This window comes from Leguminivora glycinivorella, chromosome 8 (genome assembly GCF_023078275.1).
Source record: "Leguminivora glycinivorella isolate SPB_JAAS2020 chromosome 8, LegGlyc_1.1, whole genome shotgun sequence".
In the NCBI taxonomy this organism is placed as follows: Eukaryota; Metazoa; Arthropoda; class Insecta; order Lepidoptera; family Tortricidae; genus Leguminivora; species Leguminivora glycinivorella.
Genome location: NC_062978.1, coordinates 12,541,337 through 12,558,496, shown reverse-complemented (window position 1 = coordinate 12,558,496; position 17,160 = coordinate 12,541,337). Strand labels below are relative to the sequence as shown.

The window sequence follows — 17,160 nt, the reverse complement described above, 5'->3', positions numbered from 1 at the left end:
TAAATTTTAGCTTTCTAGTGCTAACGGTTACTGAGATTATCCGCGGACGGACGGACGGACGGACGGACGGACAGACAGACATGGCGAAACTATAAGGGTTCCTAGTTGACTACGGAACCCTAAAAACTGTAAAGCTAGAAATTATCAAAGCTTTTTCATATATCCGCCTACAACCGCCTATTCTGTCCATTCGCGGCATAGCTCAGAGAATACATTAGGGCCCCCACATCTAGCGTCTCGCTAGGGTATAGGGTAGCGTCGGGCCAACTGTATGCATGGAAAAAAGGCGTCGAAGTCGCGCCGATGCAGCGTCAGGCTTTGCCATACAGTTGGCGCGACGCTACGCTCGCGAAACGCTAGATGGAGGGGGGGGGGCTTGTTGCGAATAGTTATAGAAATCTGCAATTGTATATAAGTAGGTGTATGTATAAGCACTTTATAATCAACGCCTATACCTAAAGTAAGTTCAAAAGAAACAAACCTCAAAAATTCCCTTGCACGTAAAGTGGGTGTGATTTTTTAAACATAACTTTGTAGTTATATATAACCCATACAACCATTTCAGTCGCAAAATCTTCAAATCAGTAACTAACTGTCAAATGTGACATAACGCGTGGTAACGTCGTGCAAACAATGCGACCGTATTGATACAATAACAAAATGTAGTCGTCGTGTGCACTCGTTACGGTAACAAAATGTGTACAAATTTGTGGCTGTCAATGTCACTGTCAAAATGACTTTTAACGACACCTTATTAGTCGACGTTTGCACACATAACGGTAACAACATGTGGACGAATTTGTGGCTGTCATTGTCACTGTCAGAACGGTTTCTGACAGTGACATTGACAGAATTTGTACACACATGTGTAGGTCTGATTACCGAACTGCTCCTAAACCACTGTATCCGCAAATGACAATCTGAAATACGAAGGTTTCTCAAACTGTCTTGTGAAGTTGTGGACTGGTTGCTTTGAATCATTTAAATATGAGCGAATTAAATAATTATAAACGACGACGACCATTTAAGCACTCTTCGACATTTTATAGAAATGTGGGAAAGTTAAGAAAAGTGCAGAATGATAATACAAATAGATAAGCACTTTATAGTTACTTAATGTATTAAATATATAATTTTTAATTCTTATTGATTTCATTTCATTTCATTTCAATAAAAGTAGGAATCAAATGAAATAGAGTATTTACTGTGATATTAATAGAATTTCTGTTGCGCAATAATAGTTTTTTTCAGTACAGATGCTGCTTTTTTTAACGCAGTAGTGCGAGCAAATCAAGCAATGATTCATTTCTTGTCTGGTCGAAACTCTTAACTTAGATTTAGGTACTGAAAATCGTCGTACGATACACGTGCGAAAAGGACATTCACAACTCGTGTCGATTTAAAACACTCCCTTCGTTCGTGTATTAATTTATCGCTACTCGTATCGATTTTCCTCTTTTCCGCACTCGTATCTACAAGTATTTTGTTTGTGTTACAAAAAAAACACATTATTTACTCTACTACATTTTATTTATGTCTCTTTAACATTACAAATTTGTAGACACTTATCTATACAAAAATCTTGACAAAAGAAGTACAGATCGCTGAAATTAATGTTGATAGTAATATTAATGACGACTACTTCAACAAGTGTCAATTGTGAAATGCCGCAAAATACTAGTTGCTCTATAGAAGACCATAATAATATGATCCCCGATCCTTTACAACCCAGCAGCTCGGTACGCACGTTACAATTTTTTTTTAATCTTTTTTAGTGAGGGCAACTGAGTACGACGGCATATTTAATTGTTTATAAAGTTTGAGGATACCTGGAAAAAATTAATACAAGAAGCCATTTTGAAAATATAATAAATATTCACTGCTTTCGGTCACGCGTGTACGCTGCGAACATTTTGCGACCGTTTGTCGACCGTTTGGTGACCGTTTGGCGACTGTTTTTTACATGGAATATTACCGTCTTAATCCATATTTTAACAACTTTATTGGTTTTCTAGGCATTATTTTTATTATTTCAGTATAGTATATGCACCGGAGCACTAAAACTTCACCAATCAAAATACATAACACGCAAACACCGAGTAGTCAATAATATTATTACTGGTTAAACTGAGGTAAATTGATGGCGCGTTGATAAATTTAGACTTATTTTATGAAATCACTCGAGCAATTTAATTGGCCATGGTAATTAGCCCACATTATATTACAAATGCAAACAATATTTATCTTTAACAAATTCTTACGCCATTACATTTTAATGTCAAATGATTTTATTTCTTTTTTAAATCGCAGAAAACGTTTTCTGAAAACGATACAACTGTACTTAAAAATGAAGGATAAGTGGAAATTATCACTGCCGTACCAATGAGCCTTTATTGATAATCTCAATTTATTTATTACACTGCCTTTTTAATGGCGCCATCAGTAATATCCATACTTAATATTTTAAATGGGAAAATGTGTATGTCTGTTTGTTTGTCCGTCTTTCACGGCAAAACGGAGCGACGAATTGACGTGATTTTTTAAGTGGAGAGTTGAAGAGATGGAGAGTGACATAGGCTACTTTTTGTCTCTTTCTAACGCGAGCGAAGCCGCGAGTAAAAGCTAGTTTAGAATATTTCACTTAAAGGGAAAATGTAATTACATAATGGAAAACGACATTGAAAGTAACTATAATGGATAGGTCAAAGTAATTAAATTTAAAAGTAAGTAAAATTCCATTTACGCTATTGTTCTAAATCAATCTTTTGTAAAGCACGTCATACAGTTGCAGTGTATAATTACTATAAAAGGAAAAATTATATTGGGTGTAATATGTAGATCGTGAGATTAGAAGTGAGAAAATTTTTGCGTATTTAAGAGGTTTCAAAATCATCTTTTATGTTTTACTGTCCTATATTCAGTTGTGACATCGGCTTCAAAGTCAAAACTCCCTCCTTCCTCCTAGCGTTATCCCGGCCTTTTCCACGGCTCATGGGAGCCTGGGGTCCGCTTTGACAACTAATCCCAAGATTTGGCGTAGGAACTAGTTTTATGAAAGCGGCTGCCATCTGACCTTCCAACCCGAAGGGTAACTAGGCCCTAATGGAATTAGTCCTATTTCCTCATGATGTTTTCCTTCACCTCAAAAGCGACTGGCAAATATTAAATGGCATTTAGCACATACGTTCCGAAAAACTCATTGGTAAGAGCCGGGGTTCGAACCTGCGACCTCCGGATCGAAAGTCGCACGCTCTTACCGCTAGGCCACCAGACTCTTATTTAAAATATAAATTATATAACGTCACAATGTACCTATGTTCCTATCGAGTTGACGTAATATTTTTAACTGAACGTAGTGCGTGTATATTGTGTATAATTATTTATTTGTATTTTATTTTCGAACTCGTGGACGATAGCCTAGTTGCTTATGCTCCAACTTAATTTAAAAAAAAATCCCATAAATGTCAAAATTGTCAAATATGATAAATATTCATTCATACATATTTATTTACAATTTTCATCAATCGCCGTATTCTTTAATAAAAGCGGTTCACCATAGTAATTGCGCTGTAAATAGCAATATTCGAATATTTATTTATTTATTGCTTTCCAAAAATTAGTCGGAAATTGTAGGAAAGCAAGAAATATATAGTTGCAGTCAAAAGAAAGTAAGAACAAAGCCTTATTTAAATAACGTATTTCATAGTAATCTATATGAAAATTCAATTTTAATACTTAGGTATCTCTTTTCGTTTCTATTTCAGTATTGATAGCTCGCCGAGGCACCGAAAACTAAATGCAGTGATAATTTTATCGGTGACAAGAAGTGAAAGGAATCGTCCCCGTCATAGTTATCAACAAACAAGATTTCCTATAATCTTCAAAAAACATTTAAACTATTTGCTATAATGCATACTTTGCAATTCGCAGGAGGTACCAGCGCTTAGCATGATAATCAAGTCAAATTTTAAAGAATTTGATGAATAAAATTGGTCTATAAATATATTGTTTTATTCCCCATAAATATACGATATTAAAAAAAAACCAAGCTGAGTGTGGGATTCAGTGATGCTCGATAAAATTTGAAAACTTTTGTCTCACTCTGATCATAGTGCCAATTGACTCTGTCGTGCTGATATGTGTAAGGTACAGCGGGGCAAATCTCGACTGGGTGGCTATTGTAACTGATCCATTTTTTGAGCTCTGCATGTATTCACTGGACACGCCTACCATATATAACCGGTGGACATGAACTAATTAATAATGCAAACCTTGTAAAACATGGAAAAAACGGACCTGTTACATTTATTTTGTCCCCCAGTCGAGATTTGCCCCGCTGTACCTGTACCGTAATAAAAATAAAATAATCTGAAAGTAATATGTACTTCCGTCTTAGTGCGTTTTTACATCATCCGATCCGATATCCCACCCACCACCACGCCATCGTTGATTTTCGCCTTTGAAATCCTTCCAACATCCGATATCGGATCGGATCGGATAATGTGAAACGCACTTAGGATTGTAATATTTTACGTAGCATATTTTGCCTGTTTTGGAATGTACGTTCAAGATAATTTAGAATTATCGTTAAAAGTGTTAAAACTTATGCAAAAAAACTCAAAACACATAAAAAACCGTGAAGTACGTAAAAATAAAACCCAAAAAAACTATTGTCTTCGCCGAGACTTGAACCAGTGACCTCAAGTTTGAAAAGCAAACGCACTTTAAATGAGACCATAACGTGCCTTGACAATTAGCCCGAACTTTGGCATCATTTAGCTTTGGCTATGTGTCAGACGTTTCGATGTTCCTGCTGAAAATGTTCCTATTTATAGATAGTATTTAATGAGTACTAAAATACCTCTCTAGCGTATTACTCGTCGTCAAGCTGTATTATTAAATAGCGATAAGTATACAATATTAAAATAACAGGATATTTGAATGATAAAACAGTAATAGGAGTAAGTACTTCGTACGCCATTGACCTGCTACCTTGTCTATACATATTGATCCATTACGATACAAGTGCGGAAAAGAGTTAAGTAACTGGCAAAGTTTATAGTTAAGTATGTATCTTTTAATTAGGCACATAAATAATCAGTGCAATTTATGATATAAATAAAAAATATTTAATAAACAAAAACAAGATTACCAAGAAAATATGTGATATCTGACATATGCCATTATCATATCCCGATTTCCCGGTAAATGAACAGTTTAATGAATATCGTTATTGAAGAAAGATGTAATACCTATATTACATGTATTTATTCCGAAAAGCCAATTTAATTTTAATTTGAACGACTTTTCACTTTGTTACCGATATCTGAATTTCCATGCAAGCGGCAGGCACTGCAACCAAATGATATGATATGATATGATATAATATTAAAAAAAAAACAAAAAAACTTACAAATAAGTTCTCCAGAACATAAATACACAAAGTTTATATTAAAAAGCATGTCCCGCCACTTAAAAACCCGATATAAACTTGTAGCCTCTGAGAACTAAAATATCGCTTTGAAAGTTCAGATTGCGTTGTATTTGAGTAAATAAAACATGTTTTTATACATAATTTTATTATGCTTTAATAAGTAAGTAACCTACGTATTTGACAAATATATAACTAGAGCAAACAAGGGTCTTATAACATCGCACAGTCAAGTGTAAAAATATGGGTGTCCACATCTTACTCAAAAATATATCCCATAGCATCTGAGTCCGGTGTAATAATAAGTCTCACAATTTGTATACATATTTATAGTCATTTTTGGGTCGTAACCCTATAGGGTTTGAAAATACAAGAAACTTTATTATGAGTAGGTACGTGGATAATACAAATAATCTTATGCAAGCACACAATTACAACTTTAAATTTAACCTGTGATAAAACAACGAGACTATTAAACTAATATATGAGTTTCGAGAGCGTAACTGCAAATTTAAGTTTGTAAACGATTCGCATACTCTCACAGGAATAGTCGTTGAAATAAAACTATTCCAATAACTTTTCATTTGTAGCTAACAACTGTAAGTTCACACAAGTTTCATTTAATTATACCTTTTGTCCTTACAAGGATTCCCTAGTGACACACGAAAAGAACAAAGTTTGTTTAGAAATAATGCTTCTTAGAATACATAATGCAAGGCTGGCTTTTCTCTCTAAGGCCTAAAATATAAACAAAAATAGTTTTTTGTGTTTTACTATGCTATCGGCGCAACTTCTTTATAAATCAGGCGTATAAGCATAATCGCGCGATAAGTGATAAAAACATCAGGCCGTCCTTATCGCACTTACTAATAGTGCGATAGGGACGGCCTGATGTCTTGTCTGCCGAATACTTATGATATATTATGACCGTTACCATCGGACTTATTATTATAGAGTCATACCTATGTTGACAACGACTTCGATCGCCCCGTCTGTGCAAGGGTTAAACGTCATAATTTCATAGATGAACATTTCACCGGCAGGGCTATTATAATGTTATGACTGTAGGTATCTTTTACTGATTTCAGCTGGTCTCACTCCCGTCGAAGCGTCTGCGCAAGCGATATTCGCAGATAATTATATTTTGAATGTAGATGCCAATAGGATATTAAGTAAAGGACTGAATTGTAAAAAAAATACACTAAAATAAACATGAAAAGTTTTACTTACATTGCATGACGATTGATAACTTCAGCAACCACCACATCCCTGATTGTCAAGTCCAAACTGTGATCCAGACGGTTTTACAACCCACTATAATTTTACTTTTATATAAAAATTACACTTAAGACATATACATTAAGAATTAAAATAAATAATTGTTTGTTATTAAACGTCAAACTCGACCGTTAAATTCAAATTTCAAAACAGCACTGCACAGAAAATGTATTATCAAATATTCTAAAACCGATTACTGGCAACGTGTAGAAATTTCCGAACGCTGTTATTTTACATGCACGTTGAATTAAAGTTTGAAGTAAGTTGGACGTGTGTGGGGGTCGAACCGGGGCCAGGGACTAACCGCCGAGCAACTGGCGTCCGGAGTCCGGTAGCTAGCCAACCATATCGGAAGCGACTCGCCGCATTGTGTACTTATTGGTTAATTTATTCCAATAGTTTGATCCGTGTATTACTTAGGGAATATTGGAGCTATATAAAAAGTATGTGTTATGTTGAGGTACATAATGATTCTGACTATGTAATTTGAACAGTGGTATTAGTAGCCTCATCTCTATCAGTATTTAACGAACTTTTTAAAACCAATATTTTTCTGCTCTTCTTTGGCTGCTGTAAACCGTTAGGTATATTAATTAGTGCGGTGAATTTGTTTCAAATATCTCGCAATACAAGAACATAATTTTTTTTAAATATATTTTTACCCTAACGAACTTAGTCTTACGCCGTGGCTTGCGTGGGCGACGGTCGCGCGATGGTCGCGCGACGGCGATGCGACGCATACGAAATCAAACCTTATCGATATGGAAGCATGAGACGCGACGGCGACGGTCGCGCGACCGTCGCCCACGCAAGACACGGCGTTAGACATGCTTTTAAAAACTTTAGTTAATTAATAGTTTTAGGTTGTTACTTACCTTTTTAATTTAGAAATAACTTAGACGCGCAGTTTTTCCTATACTGAGGTAAAGTACTTGGCTGTGTCAACCTTTAGATACCTACATCTAATTTATGGATAGCCAACACAGTCGAATCAGTCAAACGCTTTATTAAATCTATTCAAATTCACACCACAATAATCTAAAACCAAAATGTAGCAGTATTACAATATCTATTACTCAGTCGATACCGGAATTCGTATCGCCATCCGGTGTTTTGTCAAATTAGCTTAATATTTTCTTACATCTTATCAGAATATTCCTTACATTTTAACTGTGATCTTTGTTTTATAGATACTAAGGTTTATTTTTAAAATCTTTACTTTATGCAGTATACGAGCTTTGCAAAATAAGCAACGGGAATAGGTATCCGGATAATTCGCGATACCGTATGCGAGCCGCATCGCAAATTTGCATATACTGTGAGTTGTGGGGACGGGGGAAGCCATATGGATACACAAACAAAGGGATAAAAAGTAATTTATTTATGTTGTTTTACTGCCATCTTGAGATTGCGATACATAGCGATTCCTTTTTTGTAACGGTCTAGTATAACGTACCTATATTTTGACCAAGAACGATTTAATACTGGACTGACAAAGCCCAGTACAAAAAAGCTACCCCTGAAATGTATGGGCCTTTTAGGCTTAAAACTAGATGGCGCTGCTTCGCAGCCTGAAAGTGGCCAAAATCATATTTGCCCCAAATATTTTTGCGTGTTTTTATTTTTTATATGAACAAAAATGACATATTACTTTATTTTAAAATCATGGTATCACGTCAATACAAATTTAAAGAAATAATAATAAATTTGTAGCCATCATTTAGTGTAGTTATGATAGTATTTAATAGGTGGCGCTAAAAAATCGAGGTATGATTCTTAGTATGAAGTATGTAAATCCTATATAAATAATCCTTGATTTTGACTAAAAGGTCAATGACTTGTAATCTCGTCCCGTTTATTTGTGACAATCAGCGCCACTCTTTCACGTAAGTTTCCAATACCTTACGATCTCATATTAATAACGCCTAAATATAAAGTTTCATTTCAAGGAATGCTATTATTGAGCCATGTGCCTTTCTGTGGATCTCTAGCTAGAGTAAATAGGCGCGTGCGAGTAAAATAGCTCTCCATTTAATTAATATTTATGGCTGCGGCGTCCGGCATTGATTCCTTTATTAAATAAACCACATACGGGTAGATTATGTCCACTTTATGCTCCTAACATTCATAGTAGACAATATTATTGTATTAAATAGTTGACTTGTTTGCTAGCTTTTATTAAAACTAAAAAACTATCCAACGGTTCACAAAAATAAGACTCATATCGTACATATAATAGTAAATGCTTTAATATTTTAAAGCAAAGTTCGTTATTAAGATCCAATTATACAATGTTATTTCGTTTTTGGTTTATTTATTTTATTTTTAACTGTATAATTATATTTTATTATTGATTGAATTGATTAATACTACATGACAATTAGAGAGTAAACAGATTAAAAAACAAATTTATTTATTTTATTTTGTTTGGTATTGGAAAATTTAATTACAAGAGTAAACTTGAGTCTATGTCCATCTAGTCTAGAATCATCGCCATCTGTTTGCTGTAACAAATGAAAATAATTCATAATGAGAACACTAAAAAATATTTTAATAATATTAATGTTAATCTCATAAAAAATATTACAAACATTTTTTTTATCGCGACGATTGGTTGTTCATTTTAAAATAGAACTTGTTAATATAATTCAAAGAAATGTGCGTTCAAATTGACCCCCAGTACCTAATAATGTTAACAAAGAAACTCTGGCTCTGGCTCCCACACTGGGACTGTTATATAACATGATGTGACAGGGACAACGCGATGGCGCGATGTCGTGCTGTCCCTGTCACACCATGGTATATAACATTTATAGCAGCCCAGTATGGGAGCACCATTATTGTGATCAATTATTGATTGAGCGATAATCTAAATAAATCCTGACAAAAACTGGCCATTCAATACTCTAAACCAGCCAGTCACGTTCCGGACAAGTGCGTAGGGGTGTCCCGCGTCACCCGGAAACCGGACGTCCGCCGCCGGAACACCGCGTATTAAACGCATTCCGATAGTGTACACGGCTCTTTAGCTTTGTGCTTTTTAGGGGCAGAATCGACTGATAAACTTATAATGATATGTGGGAAAATGTTATGGTGTCCTTTCGTTGGCGTAACTTAAATACAAGTTTAACAGATTTTGTTCATGTGACGGTCTGAATGGACTAGGTTTTTAAAATCTTCAATTGTTAAGAGGTTGACATGTTGAGGTTATGCTGAGTAGGGGTCCTATTTTAGCGTCTAATGTTTTTTGTTTGCATGATTTCTGTTTTGTTTGTTCTTTGTTGTGGCGTTAAATAAATATTTTATATCCTATTATATTCTAAATAATATTTTGTAAATGTCAGTTGTCAATTTTAAGTTAGAGGTACCCTTAGTAAGGGTGTAACCCTTGTATTATTTTTTACCTTTTTATCATCCTTCAATCAATTAATTTGGGTCAGTAACATTCGCACGATTAGAGCTTTCTTAATACTCGTAGATATATGCATTAAATATGGGCTCAAAATAGTATATGGATCGGATCGGATGTTATTTAGTGCCAAAAACAACGTTTCTTGAAACAAAAACGTGAATTTTAATTTTGACTTATTATCCAATTCTACTATCGACTTACCTATATTAAAACTTAAATCAAGGCAATTGTTTCACAATAGGTCTTGGTTGGGCAAAGTGCACATTTCGCCACGAGGTGGGGCTAGCCATAACGTCCATATCACAATGGATTACATTAAGTCATTATTAATTTAATTGTATTACAGTTAATAGGTAGATGATTGTACCTTTTATACCTATGATTGGTTTCTCCTGCTTGTACATAAAGTAGTTATTTCTAAGGGTTTCGAAATCATTTTTATCACAAACAGTGTATTTAAATCAATCGAATATTTTATTTGATCATCACCATTATAGGATTTATAGGTAATACAAGTAAAGAGATAAATACGTAGCATATAATATTCTTTACAAATATATAATCAGGCTCATTTGACAGCCTCACCGGTGCAAGTGTTGCTTTAACCGTCAAACTTCTATAAAATTATACCGATAACCTTAAGACGATACAGGAGGGGTCAATTCTCCATACAAACGCTCTCGACTATTTCCTTCCTGGTTTTTGAAGATAGAGTAATGATTTTTTCGACACAGATTATTATTATTTTTATCTGTGTCGGACCGTTTTGACTTTTTTATTTTTAAAGACGCGGCCTTTTTCATTATGGCGCAAAAAAGGTGTCATACTCAAGATTGGTAACAATTAGCCGAAAAAACTAAACGGTCCGACATAGATTATTTCATTGTTATTCAGATTCGCAAATTTCGTTCTGATTAAAGATTTTTTTCGCAATATCTTTTATCTGAGTTGTTCTTAGTGAACATTTTTTTTCGATAATAGTTAATAACACTAGTATATTAAACTAGAATTCCCAAATTGAAAGGTGGGCTCCCTTCTATTTTTTAGCATTTTCGCTCCTGTAGCCCAAAGTCACTGTTAACTTGGCTTGATGTTAGTTACTCTTTATTGTATAAGTACCACATATCGTCTAGTTTTTGTTCGTACATATTTATGTAGCGTATGTGGAAAGAACAACAAAAATAGTGAATCAGGGCGGAACAGTCGAAGTCACGCTACTTGACATCAACCACTACTCTTTGTACCATCTATGTTGGTTGGGATACACTTCGAGGTATTTAAAAATGTACACATAGATATATTTTATTTTATATTTACCGTCTGCAGTAACATTATGTGGTTATTGATGTACTATCAGCTGCAAAAGTGGATGGCGAATTTATCAATGAATTCATTCATAATTTCTCCATGCACTTTTGCAGCTGATAACAGCCCATTGTGACGAAAAAATAAATAGGAATTACAAGATCTTTAGGTATTTTGTCACCTGCAATAATTTACAGTTTGAATATGTCATATTTAAATATTCAGCGTCTTTTGCAATGGGACCGTACCCGGAATTATAGCGAAAAAAATTGTCAGTTTCATACATTTGGAGTAAATAACTGACCTTATGATTTTCTATTGCAAAATAAATAACTGGGTATCACGTATTACGTAATGTAGTAGTATTAGTAGTAGTAGCTCTTTATTGTACAAAAACACATTAAAAATTAACATACATTGAGATGAAGTACGAAGGGTAATGTTTGAAGGTAACATAGGTAAGGTACAGGGGACCGATTTTTGAATCTTGAACGCATGAATTTGCCGTTCGAAAGTCGTAGCATTACGTCGTTTTCCACAGACTTTCGAACGGCGAATTCATGCGTTCGAGATTCAAAAATCGGTCCTCAGAGCGGGGCAAATCTCGACTGGGAGGCAAATGTAACTGGTCAATTTTTTCCATGTTTTACAATGTTTGCATTATTTAATATAATGTCCACCGGTTATATATAATGGTAGGCGTGTTCAGTGGATACATGTAGAAATCAACATCTTAGTGTAAATAATAATCGAAAAAGTGGATTAGTTACAATTTCCCCCCAGTCAAGATTTGCCCCGCTGTACCTTATAGTAAATTACAAAGTAATTTCAAAGCGCTGCTCATAAATTCCCAACTAACTGCGAACAAAAACACAAAGAATACACCCAGTGTGTTTATAATACGTCCAACAAAACTTCCAACTGTAGTTAGTTAAACTGTCCGCAAGTGCACAAACATCTCGGTGCAGCGGCCGTGTGCAGATTAAAGAAAGCGGAACAAACCCGGTTAAACGGTTTAGGGTTTTACCGGTACAAGGATGTTTGCGCAGCAAAGTGCTGCCTTTAGGTATCTGCCTATAAAAGGTTTGTAGCGTTCTGACATCGCTCCATAGCAAAAGATAATTCTTGTCGTATCCGTGCTCTCATCATCATCCTCCTTGCATTATCCCGGCATTTTCCACGGCTCATGGGAGCCGGGGTCTACTTTGATAACTAATACAAAGATTTGTCGTAAGCATTAGTTTTTTACGAAAGCCAGTGCCATCTGACATTGCCACTTCCAAGCCAAAGGGTAACGAGGCATTATGGTCATTAGTCCGGTTTCCTTACAATGTATTCCTTTGCCGAAAAGCGACTGGTAACTGTCAAATAACATTTCGCATATAAGTTCCGAAAAACTCTTTGGTACCGGGGTTCGAACCCGCGCCAAAGCGCCGCGCCGCGAAAGTCGCATGCTCGTACGGCTAGGCCACCAGCGTTTTGTCGTATCTGTGCTGTGCTGGTAGTTAATTTGTCTGGTCAGCTTCCTGTTAGCTGCTATTATTAAATTCACGAGACAAAGGAGATTTTTTTGTAAGAGATTAAGTTCTCTGAAATTTAAATGTATTTTAAAGTAATTAGGGACTATTTACACATAAAACGCATCTCATTTATTCTGAAAACTTTCAAGTGATACCTACAACACCACTCAAATTTCGACTAAGTTAGACCGATCGCCCAACTTTAAAGAAAAAAAGAAATTGGAAACTAGCGCTGTTGAAAAGTCACCACTTCTTTTTATAACAATTGTAACTACATTTAAGTACCTGAGTATATTTGATACGATTGCATGTTAACCAATACTTTTAAAACCGATATCTATCATTTTCCAATAACAAAACCACCGATATCATCACGTACCAACGTATGTAATCAACTTCATTTTTAATAAAAGTTTCAATAGGGCCAAAACAATCGATAGGTGAACGTTCTATTGACGACATTCGCCAACTCGATGCATCGAATGCGGGCCTTATCGTTGCCGAAGCAAGTTTGCTTTTTAAATTTTTCAGTTAGCAGTTTTTCCTCTGAGGTAATTTTGTTTATCTATCGATTCCATGGACGTAGAGCAGTGCATTTTATTGACTAGTGCTACACTTCGGTTCTGTTGGATAGTGCTGGAGAAGCAATATGGAAATTATATTTTCAAATATATTCTTAATAAGATAGGTAGGTAAGTAGCTATGTATTTTTTTTTCTTACGTTATTATAGCATTTTACCTCGCAACATCTTGAGGACCTGAGATTTGCTTTTAGCAGCTAATCCCAATTTTGGTGTAGACGATAGCTTTACGTAAGCGACTGTCATCTAAATTTTCAAACTGGACCTTATTTGGATAGTCTAATTATTCGAAATGCAACTGGTAAATATCAAATGACATTTTAGTACATAAGATCTAAAAACTAATTAAACCCGCGTTAAAACCCGCGTCCTCCGCATTGAAAGTCGCACGCTCCTACATACTTAACATTTCCTGCGTTCATTTTGACCAGCAACTGCTACATGTTAGGATGTAACAATCAGTGTGTAAGATATCCTACTAATTTTTTATCCAATAATGTTCCATTCCACATTTAAATATTCTTGAACGCAACCACATTTTTCGTAATTGAAAACCGGCTTATTTTCTATTTCTCTTGTCTATGGTATGTTTGACATTTGTAAACTTTTGACGGAAGTATTTGAACTATTTCGGTGTTGTGTAGTTTGTTTTAATTCGACGTTATTGTGCAAAAACTTAAGTAATTATGAGTGATTCTGGTGAACAATATACTTCCGAAGAAATCAAGGCTATGGCGCTCAAAGAAACTGACAATTTGTTACCTAAAAAGTCGATAAAGCGTACTAAAAATGTTATGAATTATGATTGTTTTGCAATGGAAATTGCAAAAATATGTTTCAACTTTCTCTGTTGTTGGCATATTTTGAAGAATTGTGCAACAAGTTCTCGCCATCAACATTACATTGTGGACAGAATATAATAGTTAAGATCCACACAAATATTCCCATTCATTATATGAAGTAGGTAAGCAACCCATTTTATTATTTATTGGTAGGCAATTAATTCACTCCTGGTTAGCAATGGTTAGTTTCCATACAATAGACGGGACTGGAGTCGGCAATTCTCGATTGTCGCCATACAAAACAAGAACCTATTAGTAGTAAATCGTTGACTGAGAATACTTGCAATCGAAATGCAAATTCCATTTTGTAGCAGTCGGTTCGATTCAGATGAGGTAAGTCGTTTATTGCTAAAACATATTTTTGACATAGAACATTAAAAAAAAAACATAAAAGAAAAGTTACTTTGAAGTCGGTGCCAAGACGCCCAACACCCATAAAACATGACGTATAGTATACCTGTACGTCAAAATAAGATACTTCAGTGTAATAGTGACTATTTTTTTCAAACAAAAACCTATGCAGAGTGTATGAAAATATATGAAAATAAAGTATATGAACTGTGAAAACGTACCTACATACCTACTAAACAAAGTCAGTACGCAATACATAGGTACATAACTTGTAATTCTATTTCGTATCTATCTACGGATTAAGGGTCTCTATAAACCGCTAAACGCATTTCTATTTAAATGTCACATTTTTCACAATGAAAATGTGTTTCAATAACTCACAAGCGTCCACATTGCTCGCAAAACGAGTGCAGGCACTCACTATACTAAGTGCATTGGTATCTTTTTATATCACGATGATGATATAAAAACAAGATCTAATTTGTTTAATATTGTATTCACAATCGGTTTATACAACAGTATTTATATGAATACATAAAATTGTTTTGTTAAAATAGTAAAGTAAACATTCAAAATTGTCTAAGTAGCTGTCACTCGGAATGCTTTCCACGGATTCAGTTTTCAATAGCTAGCTAATAATTCAAAACGTCTCATAACATAGACTACTTAATATTCCATGGCACTCTGTTGACTTGCTTACATTTACAGTTCGGAACTTCGGAACCGCAAACTGCATCGAAGATTTGTCGCAGACCTAGTACTTGTATTCCAGTCAATGTGGCATTATAAAAACACTGGCCTAGTGCCAGTCGGAATCGTCGACCACTTAGGACCCTTAGGGGTCCGTAGATCCATGCTAATATTATAAATGGGGAAGGGTGTGTGTGTTTCACGGCAAAACGGAGCGACGAATAAAATTGATGTGTTTTTTTTAGTGGATATAGTTGAAGTTAATATGGAGCATTCCGCAATTTTTGTTTCTAACGCGAGGAAAGCCGAATACCTAGAAAAAAAACAACTTCTTTTTCATCTTATATACCTACTTGTTTCGCAGATCAGAGTCGACAGCAGATATCCTATAAAGTTTTATTCTCTTGAAAAATGGCACGAAAATACGGCCGCAGCTGTATCATTTTTAGATTACCTTAGAAGCTTCAATTTTAATGGACTACGGTAGACTTGATGATATTATCGTTTTTAACTTGATACCTTTACGCGTTCCCGAGGAAATAGTCATGACAGACTGGTAACAAGTGACCTAATTGACCCTAGGTGTAAAGTTTAGTTTTTTCACGGACCCCTAAAACAGGTCTTCGGAACTTGTACACTCTTTTTTGCTGTATACTTAACACAGCAAAAGGGAGTGTACAAGTTTCTAAAGGGTTGGCAACGCGCACGTGACTCTCCTTGAGTTGCAGGCGTCTATAGGTGACGGTGACCTCTTGCCATCAGGCGGACCGTACGCTTGTTTGCCACCGACGTAGTATAAAAAAGTTAAATATGTACCGTCGACTACAAAAAGATGTATCCACTTTTTCCTTACTGCATTGTAATGAGGTGAAAAAGTGGATACATCTCTTTGTAGTCGCCTGTACAAATTAGACATTACTGCCTATTCGTTTTTCTGAGTTTTATCTAGAAATCTGAATTAAAAGCTCTATATTATCTACCTAGAACATTTTTCTCAACATCGATGTCTTTGTGAGTTGGAGTAGCTACTCGTCTATTTGCAGGCCACGTTGTCGGAATTGCTAATGCTTCTCGGTCAGTGATTAGCCAGTGGCCGGTCCTCCAGTCAAGGATAATTTAAGGAAAGCAGCCGCTGTCTTAGATAAGTTATTTAGGGAAAGACATGTAACAGTTCCAGCTCCTTATTAGGCTTAAATTATGCCATTTAGACTTCAGAAGTAGGTATATATTAGGTCCCTTCTGATATTAAGTGACCCTGCTCTGCTGCTAAAACCGATGGATTGTCTGGGTTCGAATCCCGGGCATATATTTATCTAATGAACACAAATATTTGTTGATAATAGTGTGTTCTATGTATTCAACTAAATATTTATACAGGGTGCCCGGTAATTAATGGACAACCTTTTATCCACCAAGAGGGCACCTTATACTAGTCCAGAAAATCGACATTAAGGTTTAGTAAAAGTCGCTTGGTTTTCGAGATTTTCACACTTTTTAAAATTTTAGGTAGTATTAAGATTTTAAAAAGTGTGAAAATCTCGAAAACCAGGCTGTAGGCCTTTTAACCACCAGGAGGGCACCTTATACTGGTCCAGAAAATCGACATTAAGGTTTAGTAAAAGTCGCCTGGTTTTCGAGATTTTCAATTTTTAAAATTTTAATGCCCTTATTAATAAAATTTAATAATTTTAGTGCCCTCTTGGTGGTTAAAAGGTTGTCCATTAATTACCGGGCAGCCGGTATAGGTACA

At 35.3% G+C, this 17,160-nt stretch overlaps 1 protein-coding gene across 1 annotated transcript in view; it reads right to left on the bottom strand.

Moving 5' to 3' along the window:
* LOC125229175 overlaps positions 1-6,971 on the bottom strand; it is a 36,146-nt gene extending 29,175 nt beyond the window's left edge. Inside the window, exon 1 of the mRNA XM_048133965.1 lies at positions 6,662-6,971. Within this exon, the coding sequence (XP_047989922.1) occupies positions 6,662-6,698 (37 nt within the window). The 5' untranslated portion in view covers positions 6,699-6,971. The remainder of the gene's footprint in view (positions 1-6,661) is intronic.
* Between the last annotated feature and the right edge of the window lie 10,189 nt (positions 6,972-17,160).